Source organism: Rissa tridactyla, chromosome 16 (assembly GCF_028500815.1).
Source record: "Rissa tridactyla isolate bRisTri1 chromosome 16, bRisTri1.patW.cur.20221130, whole genome shotgun sequence".
Taxonomy (NCBI): Eukaryota; Metazoa; Chordata; class Aves; order Charadriiformes; family Laridae; genus Rissa; species Rissa tridactyla.
Window position 1 is genome coordinate 4,153,053 of NC_071481.1, and position 16,256 is coordinate 4,169,308.

Below are 16,256 nucleotides of genomic sequence, written 5' to 3' on the forward strand. Positions count from 1 at the left end.
GTAATAGGAATTAATTTTTTTTATCCATCCACCTATTTCCATCACACCGATATCCTTGGAACTTCTCTTCTGCCAAATTCGGTAGACGCTGGTCATTGGGCTTTTAAAGTTGGTAAGTTAGCTTGCACAGGTAGACGTGAGCACAGAGGAATTTTGTCTTGCTTCTGTAGCAAGCCAGCTTCAAAAGATGTAATTTATTAAGTATGCCTTTTACCTTATTGGTTCCAGGGTGGATGGCATAAAAAGCAATTGATGCGTATAAACAAGGCATGGAGCAGGTTTCAGTCAACACAAGCTTGCACTGGATTAAAATGTGCAGCTGAGAACTGGAAGACTTTGGCACCTCTTAAACTTGTGCCTGTGTGGTGTCCCCTGAGTATTCCTGTCCCATTACAGAACCACCTAACCAGACTCACCCACTATTCTGAGATCCTGTGATGTGCCCCATTATTTTGTTTCCAGCACCTTCCTGCTCTGACAACAGAAGAAACTGTACTTTCAGTAACATGCTGTTCGCAGTAGTAGTAATTGTACATCAGCTGGTTAGAGGAGCGTTGCCCAGCTCCCCTTGCTCCCCCATGCAGGCACTGTGTGGAGTCACTCTGTACGTCCTCCCACTGCCTGCCTTCCCACAGAGCTGCGATACTACAGCTCCCTCCAAGAGCCTGCAGCATTCCTAATCCATCTGCTCCATCTCTGCCTCTCCCTGTCATTTACTGAGGCCTCATGCACTGTTTTTTAGCGATTGCTGTTCCCAGAACTCAGCAGGCTGAAGGGGGTGGAAGGGAGATAAACATCAGAGTTCAACATCCAGACAAACACAGCAGAGCACACACAATAAATACATCCGCCCCCAAATGCAAATACATCAGAAGAGATTCCTTGCCCAGGGCTCAGAGCAGAGCAGGCTCAGACAGGAGAGCAGCACAATGAGGTGAGTGCAGTCGCAGGGACCTCCCCAGCTCCTCTGGCCACTTGGCATTGCGCGGGCCTTAGAAGGCACAAGTGTGATTCTCATCTTGTTCAGCTGTTACTACAGTATGACTCCACTGATACCTCCTGATTTCTGCCATTGTCAAGTGAGAAGGGTGTTGGGCATGACTGTTTCAGGTAGTGCTGAGATACCTCATTTGGTATTGAGACTGGCACCTCGGACGTGTGGCTGTTGGGGTATGATTTGAGTTGATGCTCACTCTCTGTTAATTTTTGTTCCTTTGACACAGGCTGTTTGTCTTGATGGCTATGCTTTACAGTGGAGTAAGCAGCAGCATTGTGCTGCAGAAAATGTATGGGAGGATCACGTCCCCCAACTTCCCAAATGTCTACCCAAATCACAAGGAGAGAATCTGGAATATTACTGTCCCCAAGGGATATTCTGTCCGCATCTACTTCACCCATTTCAACCTGGAGCTGTCTTACCTGTGTGAATACGATTATGTGAAGGTATGTGTAGGGCAGGGCGACGTGTAGCAGTGTATATGTGATCCTGGACACATGCAAGACCAACATAACTGTTGTAAGTACTTGGTACTAGTCTACTAGTAAAATTCAGGCTCAGATGATTTCTAAACGACGTGTTTATCAAGGCCCACAGGACCAGGAAGTAGAACTGATTGTCGTATTGGAACATCTGAAACTTGAGTTGTTTGTGCTCAGAAAATTCTGATGTTCCTCTCTTGTGAAGCAAAAGGTTTGAAATTTTGCCCAAAACAATTTTGGAGCTTCATTTTGGTAAAGTCACAGTGTGTGTTTTAAATTAACAAGTAATGTTTTACACAGAGTATAATGGGAGACTGTAAAAGTGTAAGTGATAGTCTAAACAAGGTACTGTCAGCTTGTCTAAACGTGCACTTGCAACACTTGCTATTGTGTGTCTGCTAACTAATGTGAGAAACGACCTCAGGAAAAGAAGCAGGGATACTGTCTTCGGGAAGTGTTTGGGTGATCAGAGGTGTCCCTGAGAGGTTTGTACTCCATGTGCTAGCATGTGCTCTAGTCTAGGCTGGTTTGAGGCCATGCTGTGTCTGCACTTGTTTTGTTGTTTGCACAGGCCTGATACACACACATTAAAGAGGGAGCTGTGTTCACAGGGAGTATGCAAAACCAATGCATCAGCAGTACTTTTGAATCAGATGGAAATAAATCAGGCAGCCTTGTTCCCTTTTAGGAAGATCTCATTTCCATGGCTTTGTATGGCAAGTTGCTCCCATTCCCCAGATCCATGGTGTTCTTCATGTAATTTCCTTTGGGCAGGACAGAATACTTATTTCTGGTAGGTCTGTAGTACGCGACCATGTGCAACATGAACCCCATGTATCAGAATATTTCTCTTGTATTAAAAACACAAGATAAATGAAGAGCTGGAACTGTAATTAGTGAATCATGGAGCAAGTGAGTCACTAGTTTAAAGGGACCTTTTACTATATATTTGAAGTTGTCAGTGTATGAAACCTTTTTACTCCAATTGTCTCTGGCTTTACGAAGATCTTATTGTCACTAAGAGTGCCAAATTAACAAGAGCATTATAAACAAAGCATGGCGCTCATAGCCCAAGCTGGCATCACAGCTTTATGTGGGCCTCTGAAAGGGAAAAGGGAGACAGGATTATAGGCTTAAGTCACAGAGAATAGGGGAAGTCTTCTCTTATCTGGACTGACCTCCAGAAGCGCCTTTTGAGAGCATCCAAGCCTCCTTTCTCACACCATCAAATACATGCTTTCCAAGCCATGGCAGCAGGTTGGGAAGAGTAAAGCTCTGTGCTCATCTGGTGGATTTGTCTGCCCATTTTGCAGCTGAGCTCTGGTGGCAGGACCTTGGCTACACTGTGTGGAAAGGATAGTACAGACACCGAGGAGGCTCCGGACAACAAGACATACGTCTCCGCTGACAACAACCTCGTGGTAATGTTTCGGTCTGACTACTCCAATGAGAAACCATTCACGGGCTTTGAGGCCTTTTACGCTGCCGAAGGTAAGAGACCAGCCCCTCTCATAGATGAGAGAGACACAGCTATGGTGGGGCTGGTGCATCCCTGTGCTCTCATAGACTGTGGCTGCTGGTGGGAGGTGGGAGAAGGCAGTCTCATTGGACAGAAACAGATGCAAAACAGCACAGCAACTAAAGGCAAACAAGCCATCCTCACAAAACAGAGTGGGGCAGACCAAGATGAAGTGTTGTTGGAGGGTTTTGGTTGCCTAATTGTGTGCTTCACCCATTAGATATTGATGAGTGCAAACAGCTGTTTGATGGTGAACCCCTCTGCAATCACCACTGTCACAACTACGTGGGGGGCTACTATTGCAGCTGTCGGGTTGGCTACACGCTGCATGAAAACAAGAGGACATGCACAGGTGAGCTCTTGCTAGATTGGGAGATGATTGCCTACCTACAACGTCCAGTTAAATCCAGTCCCAATGCTATCATCAAGAATAAAGATGTGTTTTGTTGTTGTTTTCAGTATTGCCTGCGTGCCTGTGCAGTGGGAAGAAGGTACAGGGGGTTAGTCAGGGCTGTGGGCAGAGGCCCTGGTTTGCAGAGTGGCTGTGGACTAATTGCTGCCATTAAGGACAGCAATATTGTGTTGCAGTAAAATGGTGAACTGGCAGTTGTTTTTCGTTACCCCTTAGGCGGCAGCATCCACCTGCATTCAGCTTTAGACAGATTGAATGGAGAATCAGGAAACTTGTCTTCCACTGCCCACTGCAGACACTTCCAGTTTTCATGGCTGCCAGTGCAGCCAGCCTTGCGAAACTGAGTATAACTTGCTCCCTGGTACTGAGATCCTGCATATTGTGGACCCGAGTTAGTAGGTGTGTTGGAAAAACTAACAATTGAGTTGTGAAGTCTAATGGAGAAATAGTTTCCTTACCCCCCCAGAAGTACACAGGCAGCATGGTCCACATATCACTGACACCAGATACAACAATCCACTCGTTAAATGGGAGACGGCCAGACACAGATCTCTTGTTCAGAAGGACATACAGCGTGAGGTTTAGCTAGATGACTTCTGCCTGGCTCTGCTTCTCAGTTCACAACTAGGGAAAGCTTATGTTTCATCAGGCAGTGAAGTGCCGTCTCTATCAGCACAGTGATCGGCACCTCAGGATTCACTTCGCAGTGAAACGTGTGCCTACACGTGGTGTCAGATTCATCCTTTGTGGGTGCAGCTTTGCCCACCTGGAGCTGAATCCTGCTGGAAAGAACCAGCACACGTACCGCTCATTAAGTGTTGTCATAGGTGGGAAGATATAGTTTCTCTGAGCTCCCTGGTGCTGAAATGCGGAACTGGATCTAACCTCCAGGGCTTAAGGCCACCTTGGCATTTAGGTTCCCAACTCCAGCCTGTTACAAACACTCTCCATCCATGGCTGCCTGGGTCTGATTCAAGATCCAAACTCCTCATATCTCCAGTGTAGTAAAACAGACCTAGTCATGCAACCTCCCCTTCCTAAAGTGATGGCTTTTAGCACAAGTATATGAATCTACTTACGCTATAAAGCCTGTGCCTCGTCTTAATGCAAAGGTGCAAAATGAATAGCTGTGAACTAGCAGACTAGCAGCTTTGGATTGACCATTCATGTGTGCACACTTATGGCCCTCTCCTTGAACATACTGCTAACGGAGCTTAGCAGCAGTATCAAAGGGCTGGGCTACCCGGATGGCTGGAGATAACATGTGTTGGGAATTATTATGGTGCAGCCGATGTGTTGGAACCTGGTCATGTTTCAGAGGCCTTAAGATGCAAATGCTGAAGCTGCTGCAGCCACTGGGCTGGGCTGCAAAGCAAAGGTCTCTGCGGATCACCTTCATGAGATGAGAGCAAAAGCTGCCCCTTTGATTTTTGGGCTCCTCTCTGAGCAAGCTGATATTGACAGGCTCTTTTTTTTTCTCCTTTATTTTCCAGCGTGAGATAATTAAGCTTCTCCTCGCTTAGGCAGAGATGGAGACAGATGTGCTGGGAAGAGCTGGTTTGCCCTCCCTCCTGACCTGCCTGTTGCAGTCTGCCCAAGGGCTGCAGGCATCTCTTGCTCTGTGACTTGTATTCCTTGCCTTTCAGACCTGCCTCCTGCAGACAATAAAGAGGCTGTTCCTTGTTGAAAGCTGATGGCAGCCTCTGGGGCATTTATTTTCATGCATTTCCATGTGTCACTAGCGAAAAAAAGAAGTTAGCTAAGGCAGGAGCTGATAAGAAAGAAGCCATTGTGAAAGGCCCGTGAGCATGAGCATCGCAGCTACCTGAAGATTCTTCAGCCTCTTGTCCGGCTCTTGTTGCTTGAACTTCCGTAGTTCTTGCAACTCTGCAAGAGTTCTGCAGCTCTGCAACAAGACCAGAACCACATATTTGTTCCCTAACATTCCTTTTAGATCTGCTGTTGTCTGCACTCAGACTTGTAGGTTGAAACTATTTATTTTCAGAGCCTATTCACTCTTTGGAAAGGTTTGAATATTCTTTTTCTTGTTCCAAATTTTGTGACTCTGGCCATATCTCCCGTTGGGAACGTAGCCTTATGGCTGAAATGTGCTCTTGTGAGCAAAGCCTCAGAGTTCCAGGAGTTTGGTAAAGTAATGTGAATGTCACCAGGGCAGCTTGCATGTTGTGCTTTCATACAAGGAAAGGTAACAGTGCCCTCCCCACATAGATGCAACACAAGGAATGCTGTTCTTCAGTGCAGTTGCTTGTGGCGTTGAGTGATACAGTCAGTCCCTCACAGTGCCTCTCACTGCTCGGCATTAATTTCCATTTGTTGTCCTTTTAGACTGTATCCTCTTTGGGCAGGGACCATCTTCTTAAAACCTGTTGGAGAAATGCCATGCTCTGTACTCGTCAGTGACTAGAGCTCCCCAACTCTGTGGAGGAAACATGATTATTGCAAGAGGTTAACAAATCAGAGCTGAACAGCTGTAAGTGAACTGCTAAAGATTAAAAAGCTCGAGGGATTAAGGAGCATTAGTCGGGCAGCATTTCCTTATTTCTGCAATTTAGCAGGAGTTGCTTTTAATTGTAATTTATAAGGCTCAGTTTCTCCAGTGCCATCTCTACTCTAGTGCCTGGAGTAAATGGGGGAGGAGCCCTTTTCCAAGTGAGCATGGGAGGGGGTGGAGAGTCTTTTAGATGAGACACTTGACTTACTTCGGGTCACTGCATTTGCAGACTTCTGTGTTACCTTGGGCCAGTCACTTGATATCAGCTTTGAACATCCGTCTGCAAAATGAGAAGTAACGTCACTGCCTTGACTTACTGGGAAGATGCTTAGTAAGTGTCGCAGAAGGTAAATGCGGCAGAGAACTGATCTGAGGGTAGAGTGGCTGTGCAAGCAGTAACCAAGGCTTACTTCTGCCGTATTTAATCTTGTTCAGAAGCTGTTTCATGGTCACAGTGAATTGTGATCAAAGCAGCTTGAAATTTTGCCATGGCTCGGTGATACAATTTATGACCCACCTTTCATTGGAGACCTAATGAGCCAATGACAATGGACTTGAAAGTTTTGAGGGGGTCATTTTTCAGAGTTCAAGCCTCTGGCAAACAGCTCACTGTGATTCTAATAAAAATATGGCCTAAGCATAATTGAGCACTCTCTGGACAGCTCTAAAGCTTGTACTGAGAAGTCAAGGGACAGTATTTCTGCTGGCAGGTGTTAAAAAATTGTTTGATCCTTTTTTGTGCTGGCTAGTTTATGATTTTCTTGCTTGCAAACTTATGGGAAAAAATACTGCCCTGACAAAGGGAACTCCCAGCGGCCACATCCAGGAGATATTAGGAGAAAAGTAAGGTCCAGTCTAAGCCTTTTCGTCCTCAAGCTGCAAATTCCCTTGGACTAGCAGAGTATCTTCTGTTGGGTCAGCTAGTTTGGGCTACTCGTGTGAGCACAAGTCAAGAGAGTTTATTGGTGATGACTCACGTTTTTCCAAACTGTTATTACGAAAATCTCACATCAAAATTAGGAAATGGGGTTTAAAGGAGACAGATGTGATGAAGCATGTAGAACTATTAGTCTCTATCTTTCTCCTCCTTTAGTCCTTCAAAACAAGGTGAAGGCCAGTTTTCTGAATTAGTGGGGTATTAATGGGGCACTGTTCTTACTTACACTGTAACAGCGTATGGGGATCCCAGCTCTGTGCAGAGGCGTGGGGGTGTTTTTTGCCACATGAACACAGAGCCATCACTGCCCTGAAGAGTCTCTCAACCGGCACCTGGGCAGCTCAGAGCAATTCTGCAACACGCATGCTAGAGTGGATTGGGCTAAGGATCCCTCATGTCCAGTCTCCTGCATTTGATACTGGTCAGCGTCTTACGCTTCAGTGGAAGATACAGTTCAGTAAGTGATTTTTAAAGTACACTCCCATAGAGAAGCGTAATCCCGTGCGATAGATCCTCTGTTGTCTGTATGCTAAGTTTAAGATGAATTCACGGCGCTAGTGTATAAAAATTTGCCTTAGATTTCGTATAACAGCACAGATTAATTATATGCTATTTCTTAATCCTGTTTTTGTATCAGAGTTGTGGGTTTTGGACTTTAATTTCATCATGTGTCCCTTTGTCCTTTTATTACTAGAGAAAGTAAACAGCCTTCAGAAACTAGTGTTTGTTTCTCTACAGTGTTTTTCTGTCTCTACATGCATATATATGTGTGTGTTACCTCACAGTAGTCTTTTCTCCACCATTTCTCTTTTACATGTTTTTATGTTGAGCTTTAGTCTAGTAACCTTTAATCATACTTTAAGGAAAGAAGATGATACAATCATGGTGGTAAATAGAAGCCAAAGTGTTGCTGCCTTCTATCTTTGAGCTCTTGTAAGAGGGAATTTAACCTCACGAAACCTGAGTGTCCCTTCTTTGCTTAGTACATCCCGTGCCTGGGGCAAAAAAACGGTTTTGTAGGTAATAGGAAAGGATTCTGATGGAGAACTAGCAGAGGGTTTGATATTCTGACTTCCTAATGATTTCAGTAGGGAGTTAGGGGTGTAAAGGTAGTACTCATTATACGGTGGCTTGTATGCTTAGGGTAAGACATCCTGCTCAGTCTTTTTTCACACCCATGTTTTCATTCCTATCTCTTCCTATAATTGCCTCCAGAGTGCTCCTGTAGGGGCTGTAAGAGCTGGGACAGATATTCGCAGCATGAGGAAATTTCAGTTTTTAAGAGAAGCAGATCTTTTTGCACATACATGGCTGTGAGCAGTGTACTACTAAAGCTGCATATCAAGTAGGTTTTGGGGCATTTCTTAGCCTGGGCTTGCAGCAGGTGGAAGGAAACATTATAGTGGGACCTGAAAGCCTGGAGAGAGGCAGCGAACTGTGTGTCACTGGCGATATTGTCAGCAGCACCTGCAGCAGCTCAGGAGAGTGTGCTGGAAAACGTGCTTTATTCTTACACAGCCATCAAAATGCTTCTGTAGTTCGAGGCACAATCAGTGGAATTACAGAAGCATGCATTTAACTGGGAAGAATGAGGTAATAACAATTAAGGAAAAAACCCACTTGCTGATAATCCTCTACAAGCATAGTATGAAAGGAAGAGATTTAATTTCCATTGTAGCTCGATTTCTGCGGGTGCAAAGCCGTGTGCTCTTAGGCTGGATTCTGAGGCAGCCAGAACCTCCGGGTGACTTAGTTGAGCTTTCTCTGCTTCTTTGGACCAAGAGAGGCATTTCAAACAGGATTCAAAAAATAGGAGAGTGCTCAGTTTTAACAAAATAGGCATTTCTAGGTATTTATTAACTGTTTTACTCTGTGTACTTGTCAGCTGTGTTTGAAAACCCAGGACAATGAATTCTGAGTAGAGCGCACAGATGCTCAGTCACTGTGGTGATGGATAGGGTTATGTCAAATAAAAGCAGCTGCTCATAACTTTCTGGGAAGATGGACAGAGAAAGATTGTTCTGAAATTACAGCTTGTGCTAAAAGAAACACTTAATACCCAAGCGCATCATTACTTGTGTTGTGGTATTGTAGTTGTGCTAAGAGCCACACAAACATAAAATAAAAATATTATAATTTTACCCATTCCTGCTTTCCTTTCCAAGTAGATGCTTGTATCCGAATAATTCCTGTAGCAGCACGTAGGGCTGTTGCGTAGGCATAGGGCGGAAGCAGGTTTCATTCTCTGAAGTAAAAGGAGCTTAGAATCTTGGCTAATGAAATCCATAGTTAGTTAATAGACAATAATGTTCGTTCTCTCGTTCACAACTTGGTCCCCTTCCATTAAAATGATAACCTTAAACTGTATGGACTCTTCTAGACGATAATCTATAATTAATGACTGGATAATGGCATTTTTGTTGGTGGAGGTCGGCATGGTGCGTTTAAGGATGCAACTCAAAGTCAAACAATTTCCCTCTTAAAATGATTTTAGTGTCACAGTGGTGCAAAAATATGCTGGTGCTATCAGCCAGTCCAGCGTTCCTCATCAATTAAAGGATTGCTCATACGGCTTTTGCAGCACATCATAAAGCCTTTGTTCCCAGCTGATCAAAGCACCACTTCACAGTGATCAGATGCTGTCAACAAGCTGAGATCCTCGGGGCACTTGTGGCTGTTCCTTCTTGCTTCTCTTCAGCAGGGAGCATTTGTGGCTCCAATTGTGTCGGCAAGAGGCACAGCTGGTTTTGCTCAGAGAATACAATTACATTTTAAATGTCTGGCAACAAAGGCATTAAAAAGAAAGAGCTGCATGCAGAGGCTTCTGGAATTGAGGAGCTGATAGCTATCCTACCGCTCTCCACACTCCGGTGCAGCAGACAAGCTGCAAATTTAACACCTCAGAATGTTTCTGACGAGCTTCCAGCCATCACACTTGTTTCTGACCTCCAGCCCCACGACTAAGTGGTGCTTTCCCAGTGTCCTTCCCTGCACCGCTTCTGAGGTGGGAGTGCTGGGTGATCCCCGTGCCCAGGTCCTACCACAACAGAGAGAGAAAGAGGGCGATTTTCTCAACAGTGACAAATGCCCGCTGGTGAAATGTGTGAGACCGGCATCATTTCATAGCTAGGTAGGTACGTGGCTCTGAAACTTTCTTGAAGGGATAGACTAGTGTAGAGAAAGATCGGCTACCTTTACCCTGTATGGCTGAACTGCGTCAACACAACTGTGACCGTCATATTCTGTTGGATTTTTTTTTTGTAGCCCACTGTCAGGGTCAGTTTTTTACTGAAAGACTTGGAGAAATCACCAGCCCTGACTATCCAACCCCTTATCCCGCGCTCAGCTCCTGCAGCTGCAGTATCCAGGTAGAAGATGGCTCCCTGATCACGCTGGAGTTCACGGAGGCCTTTAATGTGGAGACACTCCCAGGCGTGTTGTGCCCCTCTGATGTCCTTAAGGTAAGGTGAAGTTTATTGCATTTCATCACAGCTTTTGTGAGACAGGCCCAGTTCTTCCACTGCATCTTCTTCAGCCTGTGTTTCGCCATGTTAATTTACAGTTTTGTCTCCCTGTATCTCTCCTTGCTCATTTCTTCTTCTCATCCCTTCAGTTTTATTGTTTTGTTTTGTTTTCTCCTTTCAACACCTTCCTCTTTCGGGAAATTCACCAAAAACAAAACGAAGCACACCTATGTGTGATGACTTGATAGATTTCATCACAACCTCTGCCCTTACGGCAGATCAGTGATGCCAGGGGCGTCAGTTCAATCTTTTGCATTCAGTTTGCTTCTCTCTAAAAAGGACCCGGTGGCTCCCCAGGAATTCCATAGCAGGCGGGATGCTCAGAGAAAAGGCACCCTGTGAGTTACCAGAGTGATGAGCCATCACTAAACACCTGACTGTTTTTTTTTAAACTTTGCAAGAAAAGACCATTCAAGCTCAGGGAGTCACAGTATTTTAATTGGTTTGTTCTTCTGTAAGCCTCATGGGGGAAGGAATAAAGGCTTAAAGATTTGCCTTTTCTCATTGTTTTCCGATTAAAACACCCAAAGAATGATTTGGCCCATTCTGTGGAAAGACTTTGCCTGCAAAAATTGAGACACAGGTTAGTGTTGTGAATATGACTTTCATAACTGACATCTCAGGAGCACGCAGTGGGTGGAAGATGAAATACATGGCCACAGGTGGGTAGGAGGCCTCTGTTTAGTTCTCAAGCCCAGACTATTCCCAGAACTTCATTCTGGAAAGGCCTGAATAGCGCCCAAGTAGTGGTGCTTTGAAACACTGGTTTCACGCTTAGTTCTCAGTAGCGTGTCTGTTAAACAATGTAGCTGCTAAGTAGTTTCCTTCTCCAGTGAAGTTTTAAGAGAACTCCTGAATTGCAGCTGATCTTACAGTTCAACTTGGGTCCAGGCATATGATCTGATTTTAGAGAACAATTTTCCCAACTTGTCAAGAGTTATGAGGTGCATGTTAAGGCAGCAGATGTACTGGGTTAGTCCTGTGAGTGTAGCCGGGCTCCGCGCAGGTCAGTGCACACCTTTGATGTGGGAGATCACAGTAAGTCAGGCACAGCTCTTCCTTTTATTCTCAGAAATGGTAGATGTGTGTCCATGTGAGTGACGCAGTGCAGAGAAAGGGCAGAGAAGGGGCGGGTTTTCCCCGAAGAGCCTTTAGCAGTAAGTAACGAATTCCCTCTTAGGGGGAATATAATCGCTTTTCTGATCCTCTGCAGATTTACCATGTCCAGTCCTGAAGCACCACCCCATGGTCACATCGCACCAGTGCAAGCGCGGTACGCGCTGGGTGACCGCTCTGCTCTCTGCTGACATGGACATGTGCCGCTTGACACAGGTGAACCACGGCACTGTCAGCCCTATTGGACTTAATTTCTCAGGGATTAAACATGTAGGTGCCTCTTCTCGTTAATAATTTCTGTTGCTGACGGTAAGAGCTGTATTCAGCACACTGAATTTGTGAGCAGTTGTCCTTTCTTTGATACCCTCCCCGAAGAATTACGTTTTTGCGTACGCCTGTGTGTATGTGTGCCCACGCTGATGCTCTTTGAACACCGCTGCTTAGAGATTTGCTTGTAATTATGTTGGAAGAAAAGAATGATTTTTACGAAAGATTTCACAAGGTCAGTGTAGCGTGAATTTTTAATGTTCTTTCATTTCTTCCTGCATCTCTCCAGGGAAGTTAAAACTGGAATACTTGGGCATTCCTGCTGAATGCCACATTTCAGACTTAGCTCTTAATAACATCCTGCTCCCCAGCAGGCAGTTTCGGAAGATACTCCAGTCTGTGTATGATTACAGCAAAATTCTAAAATCAGTTAGGTGATTGCATTTTAGGACAACTGTTGTTTTTCTGTAATTAACCCTGTTTGACGTGAAATTAATTTGACCTTTTATTTCTAGTCCTGCTTCTTGGAAGATTAAAATGTTGTGAAGTCTTTTGTAGCGGAATCGCAAAGGGCAGCTTCTTGGAACAAACGAATGGCAAAGGGCATCAGTAAGTCACTGCTAATATTTGTGAATTTGAAAATTTCTCTGCAAATATTTCTATAGTCTTATAGTACCTATAAGCTGACGAGGCAGAACCACCTCATTGTAGAATGGTCACTTTAGAAATCAGATCACCACCTTTACGTTACTCTGAGTTTCAGCATGGCAACCGCTACAATTGCTGTTTAATGAGGAGGAACAATAACCAAACGAAAAATGTTGCGATAACCACAGCGTGACCGGCACTCCCTGCAGTTATTAATACTGACCTTATGTTTATCTGTTAAATTGTTTACCATTTGAACATGCCTTGGTCTCTCCGAGGCTCCCTGGTGCTGCTGGTATTGCAGATTAATGCCACAAACTCAGTTCAGTTCTCTTTGAAAAGAGTAAAAAGCCGAACCTTCAGTTTATTCCAGCTCTTTTGGAGAATGCAGTTTTATAAATAACTAAATTGTTGTTGCTTCTAAATTGCTTGGCGTTGTTTCTGACAGGAAAATTGAACTGTGCTCCAGAAGTATTTGTGAGGGGGAAAAGCCACTGAATGCCCTTATTGTAGAGTACTGGCTTGGGGATTTATTATTTTTTCTTTATTTTTAATGCTTGAACTGCTACATTAGTTACTCTGTAAAATGACTCAAGATTCAAGACTGAGTTTTGGAAGAAACATTTTACAATATAAAAGCATAATTGTTCCTCTTATCTTTTAGATTAGAATATCCATATATTCCAATTATCTTCATTTACATTCAGAACAAATACTTCTCTGTGCCCAAATTCCTAAGCAAAACCGTCTCTCCTGATTATAGAACGTTTCCAAAGGATGTATGTAATACTGACTAATGAAAATTGTACTCTAAATCAAATATTCATTTGCAAGCAATTTTACCATTCCAAAACAATCTGTGAGTTACATTTAGAATCATTAACTTAATTTAATCCATACAAGCATAATAATTCAGTGTCCAAATCTGAAAACGTTGAACAGTTATTGCTGCCTGCATTGTTTTGCAGTTTGTGGAAGCGGAGAAGTGGAAGCGTGGAGCGGACGGATGGCGGAAGGCGATTTTCCTGGCAAGTGATGTTAATTACAGAGCCAGGAGGATTAGGGGGTGGGTCGCTTTTGTGTGACAGCCGGGTTCGAGCAGCTGCTTGTGGTGTAGGTGATCAAAGAAGCCCCTCAGCTTTGAGGATTAAATTGGGGATTTTGAACAAATGCGCATTTTGCTATGAAGAAGCCTGGTCAGAAAAATTTTTTATTCATAAAGGTTATAAAAAATGATCTTGTCAACTTTGACAATGATACTGCATCGGTTAGACTGGAGCATAAACTCTCAATTAGCACCAATATCAATCACACCCATTTACCAGGAAAAGACGACAGATTTCAAGTGAGGGCGAGCGCTGGGGTCGCTGTATCGGGGTGGGGGAGAACCAAGACGAGAGGCTCTTCTGTGCTCCTGCTGTACTGAGCTGTGCTTGAGCTACAGCCGCGTAGGCAAAGCCACCAGCTCACAGAGTCCCTTCTGCTGGCAGAGAAGCTGCTGTGGAGCGGCGGGGGGGCAGTGGGGGTCCTTGTTGGGTCCTGGCCGTCAGACTGGGCAGTTGTGGGCAGGACGGGCTCTATACAGGAGTCAGCAGTTACAGCCCTTGCCCTGAAAGCTTTATTATAAATAATTCTTAAAAGACTTTTATTTGTAATTCCTACCAGCTATGACTTAGATCACAATAAGAGCTGAAGTATTTAAATACTTAGAAAATAGTACTAAATCCTTCATGTTTATTAAGCTTACCCATTCTGTTAAAAAGGAAAAAAAAACTTGAGTATCCAACACAGTATTCATTTCCCTTTTCTGTCCCAATGGCTGTTAGAAGACCTTTAGATTTACAGACTGCCATCTGCCTAAAGAAGGCATCACTCTGGACTTAATAGTGTATTTTGTTTTCTTTTAAATAGTGCTGTGGATTCTCCTAAGACCGCAGCTTTTGAACGAACACACATCCAGAGAAAACACGCAGAGCATCAAGGTACCTGACACCTCTTCCTCCTGTGTCGGGGCAGCTGGATCCCAGCAGCACCAGCTGCGTTTGGGGACGTTTCCATACGCTTTGAAGTACCGCTGTAGGTACCTGCTGCACAGCGTAGGGACAGCTGTACAGCACTTGCTTTAAAGAAGTTGCAGAATAACTGTTTTGCTGAACATACTTTTATAAAGAATAAGCGTTCATATTCAGATTTATAATTTCAGTACAAGTTCAGCTGAGAACAGATTCTCAGAACTAATTAGAAGCAATGTTATAAAACTCTGACAATCCATATCCCCTCACAATTTACATAAACTTCCTCTTTCTTGTATCTCACATTCTATCATTCGCATTTCACTTTCTAGAATGACGTAACTGAAAAGGAAATCTCTAAAAAAACCCCAAAACATGACTCCAAACACTTCAATATGTTTTCAATAGTAGTTTATTTACTCACTTATAAACACTAGAGAATGCAAAGCAGTTTGAAAATACTACTAAAACTTGAAAGTTATTCTAAAATGTTCAGGGATTTTTGTTTGAAGGTGAAGGAAGGCTAAAATTATTAGCAAAGATTACTCAGTGCTGTCAACCAGCCTGTTAAAACCTAAACCTGGACAATTTAAACAAAATCAAAGCCATGCTAATTACAAAAACTTACCAGGAAGTTCCTTGCAGGGGGGTCACAGTTAGTCTTTGGAGGTCCCAGAATACCATTTTTAAGTGTTACTCAGCAGAAGTAGCTGGTAATAGTGCAAGTGCTAAAATGCAAAATTCACAGACGGTACAGAGTTTGGAGATTATTCTGACAGGTGCAGGAAAAAAAAAAATCTAAGCAACTTTTTGGAGCGGGATATGAACAACAGAAGTGTGGGATTACTGCTCACTCCGGTGTTTAGAACCCCTCTTTAAACCCTTTAAGATGTACATCGAGACCCAGCTTTTTTAATACTGCAAGTGGAAGACTAACAGTAGTGCAGTTTCATCCACTATTTAGATGGTCTCCTGTTCAGAAGCCTCAATATAATACAGTAATGGAGATATAAAAGTTAAATAGGTTAAAAACTGTGTAAATATCCATATTCAGAGCATTCTCAGCTACAGCGCAGTAGTATGGTGTATTAAAAAAAAATAAAATGGATCAAGCTTCAGTGGGTTTCAAGTGCAAGTAGATTAAACAATTCCTCAGGCTCCTACCACCAGTGGAAATGATCTTCCACCGGTTTCTGCTGAAACATCCTGCTCTTTGTTAAGAAGCTGCATCTTAGTTGACACTTCTGCACCTGTAATAAACTTAGTTTTCCAGATTAAGGCTTCTGTCAAAGTCTATGTACGTTTACTAATGCTTTATTCAGCTGGAAAGTCTTTTCCTGTGACTAGTTTTAAACATGAGTTTATAGCTTGCTTCTGAGCGGAGAGTGTTGCAGACCCCTACTTGCCAGGAGCGGGCTGGTCTAAGAACAAGTTAAAAAACATACATCCCCCAAAGGAGATGCTGTGGACAGAAACACATTTTGACAGTGTTTGTCTCCCCCACCCCACTTCTGATGAGGAACTCCAACTCCTAAAAGAAGTAACGTTCCTTGATACAGATGCAACCTGGAGGGAACTGCTTACCATTCTAGGTGCAGGCACCCAAACGTGTGGGCACTGGATTTTAGATATATACGTATCACTGAACAGTGCAAAAATACAGTGGATTAAAGTTGGGTGTCAGGTATCGATACGTGGTGAGCGGTGGCTCCGTTTGGCTTTTAGAGCATGCTTATCTGAAACAAACCGAATTACTGCAAAAAAGCTTTACAGAAGTTCATCTCAAAAGGGTAAAATTAATTAACTGCTATGAATTCTTTGCATTCAGGG

General features: G+C 43.7%; 1 protein-coding gene across 8 annotated transcripts; it reads left to right on the forward strand.

The window, feature by feature from the left end:
- Nucleotides 1-883: 883 nt before the first annotated feature.
- Nucleotides 884-16,129, forward strand: MASP2 (MBL associated serine protease 2). Of its 8 annotated transcripts, XM_054222416.1 has the most exons (9): nucleotides 884-934; nucleotides 1,224-1,443; nucleotides 2,793-2,970; nucleotides 3,219-3,350; nucleotides 6,152-6,253; nucleotides 7,096-7,316; nucleotides 10,124-10,320; nucleotides 11,597-13,480; nucleotides 14,326-16,129. In XM_054222416.1, exons 1-5 carry the CDS (start codon nucleotides 930-932, stop codon nucleotides 6,211-6,213), a joined length of 597 nt encoding a protein of 198 aa, XP_054078391.1. In that variant the 5' UTR covers nucleotides 884-929; the 3' UTR covers nucleotides 6,214-6,253; nucleotides 7,096-7,316; nucleotides 10,124-10,320; nucleotides 11,597-13,480; nucleotides 14,326-16,129. The 8 variants fall into 8 exon arrangements, with proteins under 8 accessions (XP_054078391.1, XP_054078392.1, XP_054078387.1 ...); XM_054222417.1 differs by having other exon boundaries at nucleotides 4,904-7,316; XM_054222412.1 differs by lacking the exon at nucleotides 14,326-16,129 and having other exon boundaries at nucleotides 3,219-7,316; nucleotides 11,597-11,769; nucleotides 12,282-13,480.
- Nucleotides 16,130-16,256: the final 127 nt, after the last annotated feature.

Coding starts and splice junctions, on each gene's coding strand:
- MASP2 (XM_054222409.1), top strand. Junction 1,444..2,792: donor GTGAATACGATTATGTGAAG/GTATGTGTAGGG, acceptor CCCATTTTGCAG/CTGAGCTCTGGTGGCAGGAC. Junction 2,971..3,218: donor GGCCTTTTACGCTGCCGAAG/GTAAGAGACCAG, acceptor TTCACCCATTAG/ATATTGATGAGTGCAAACAG.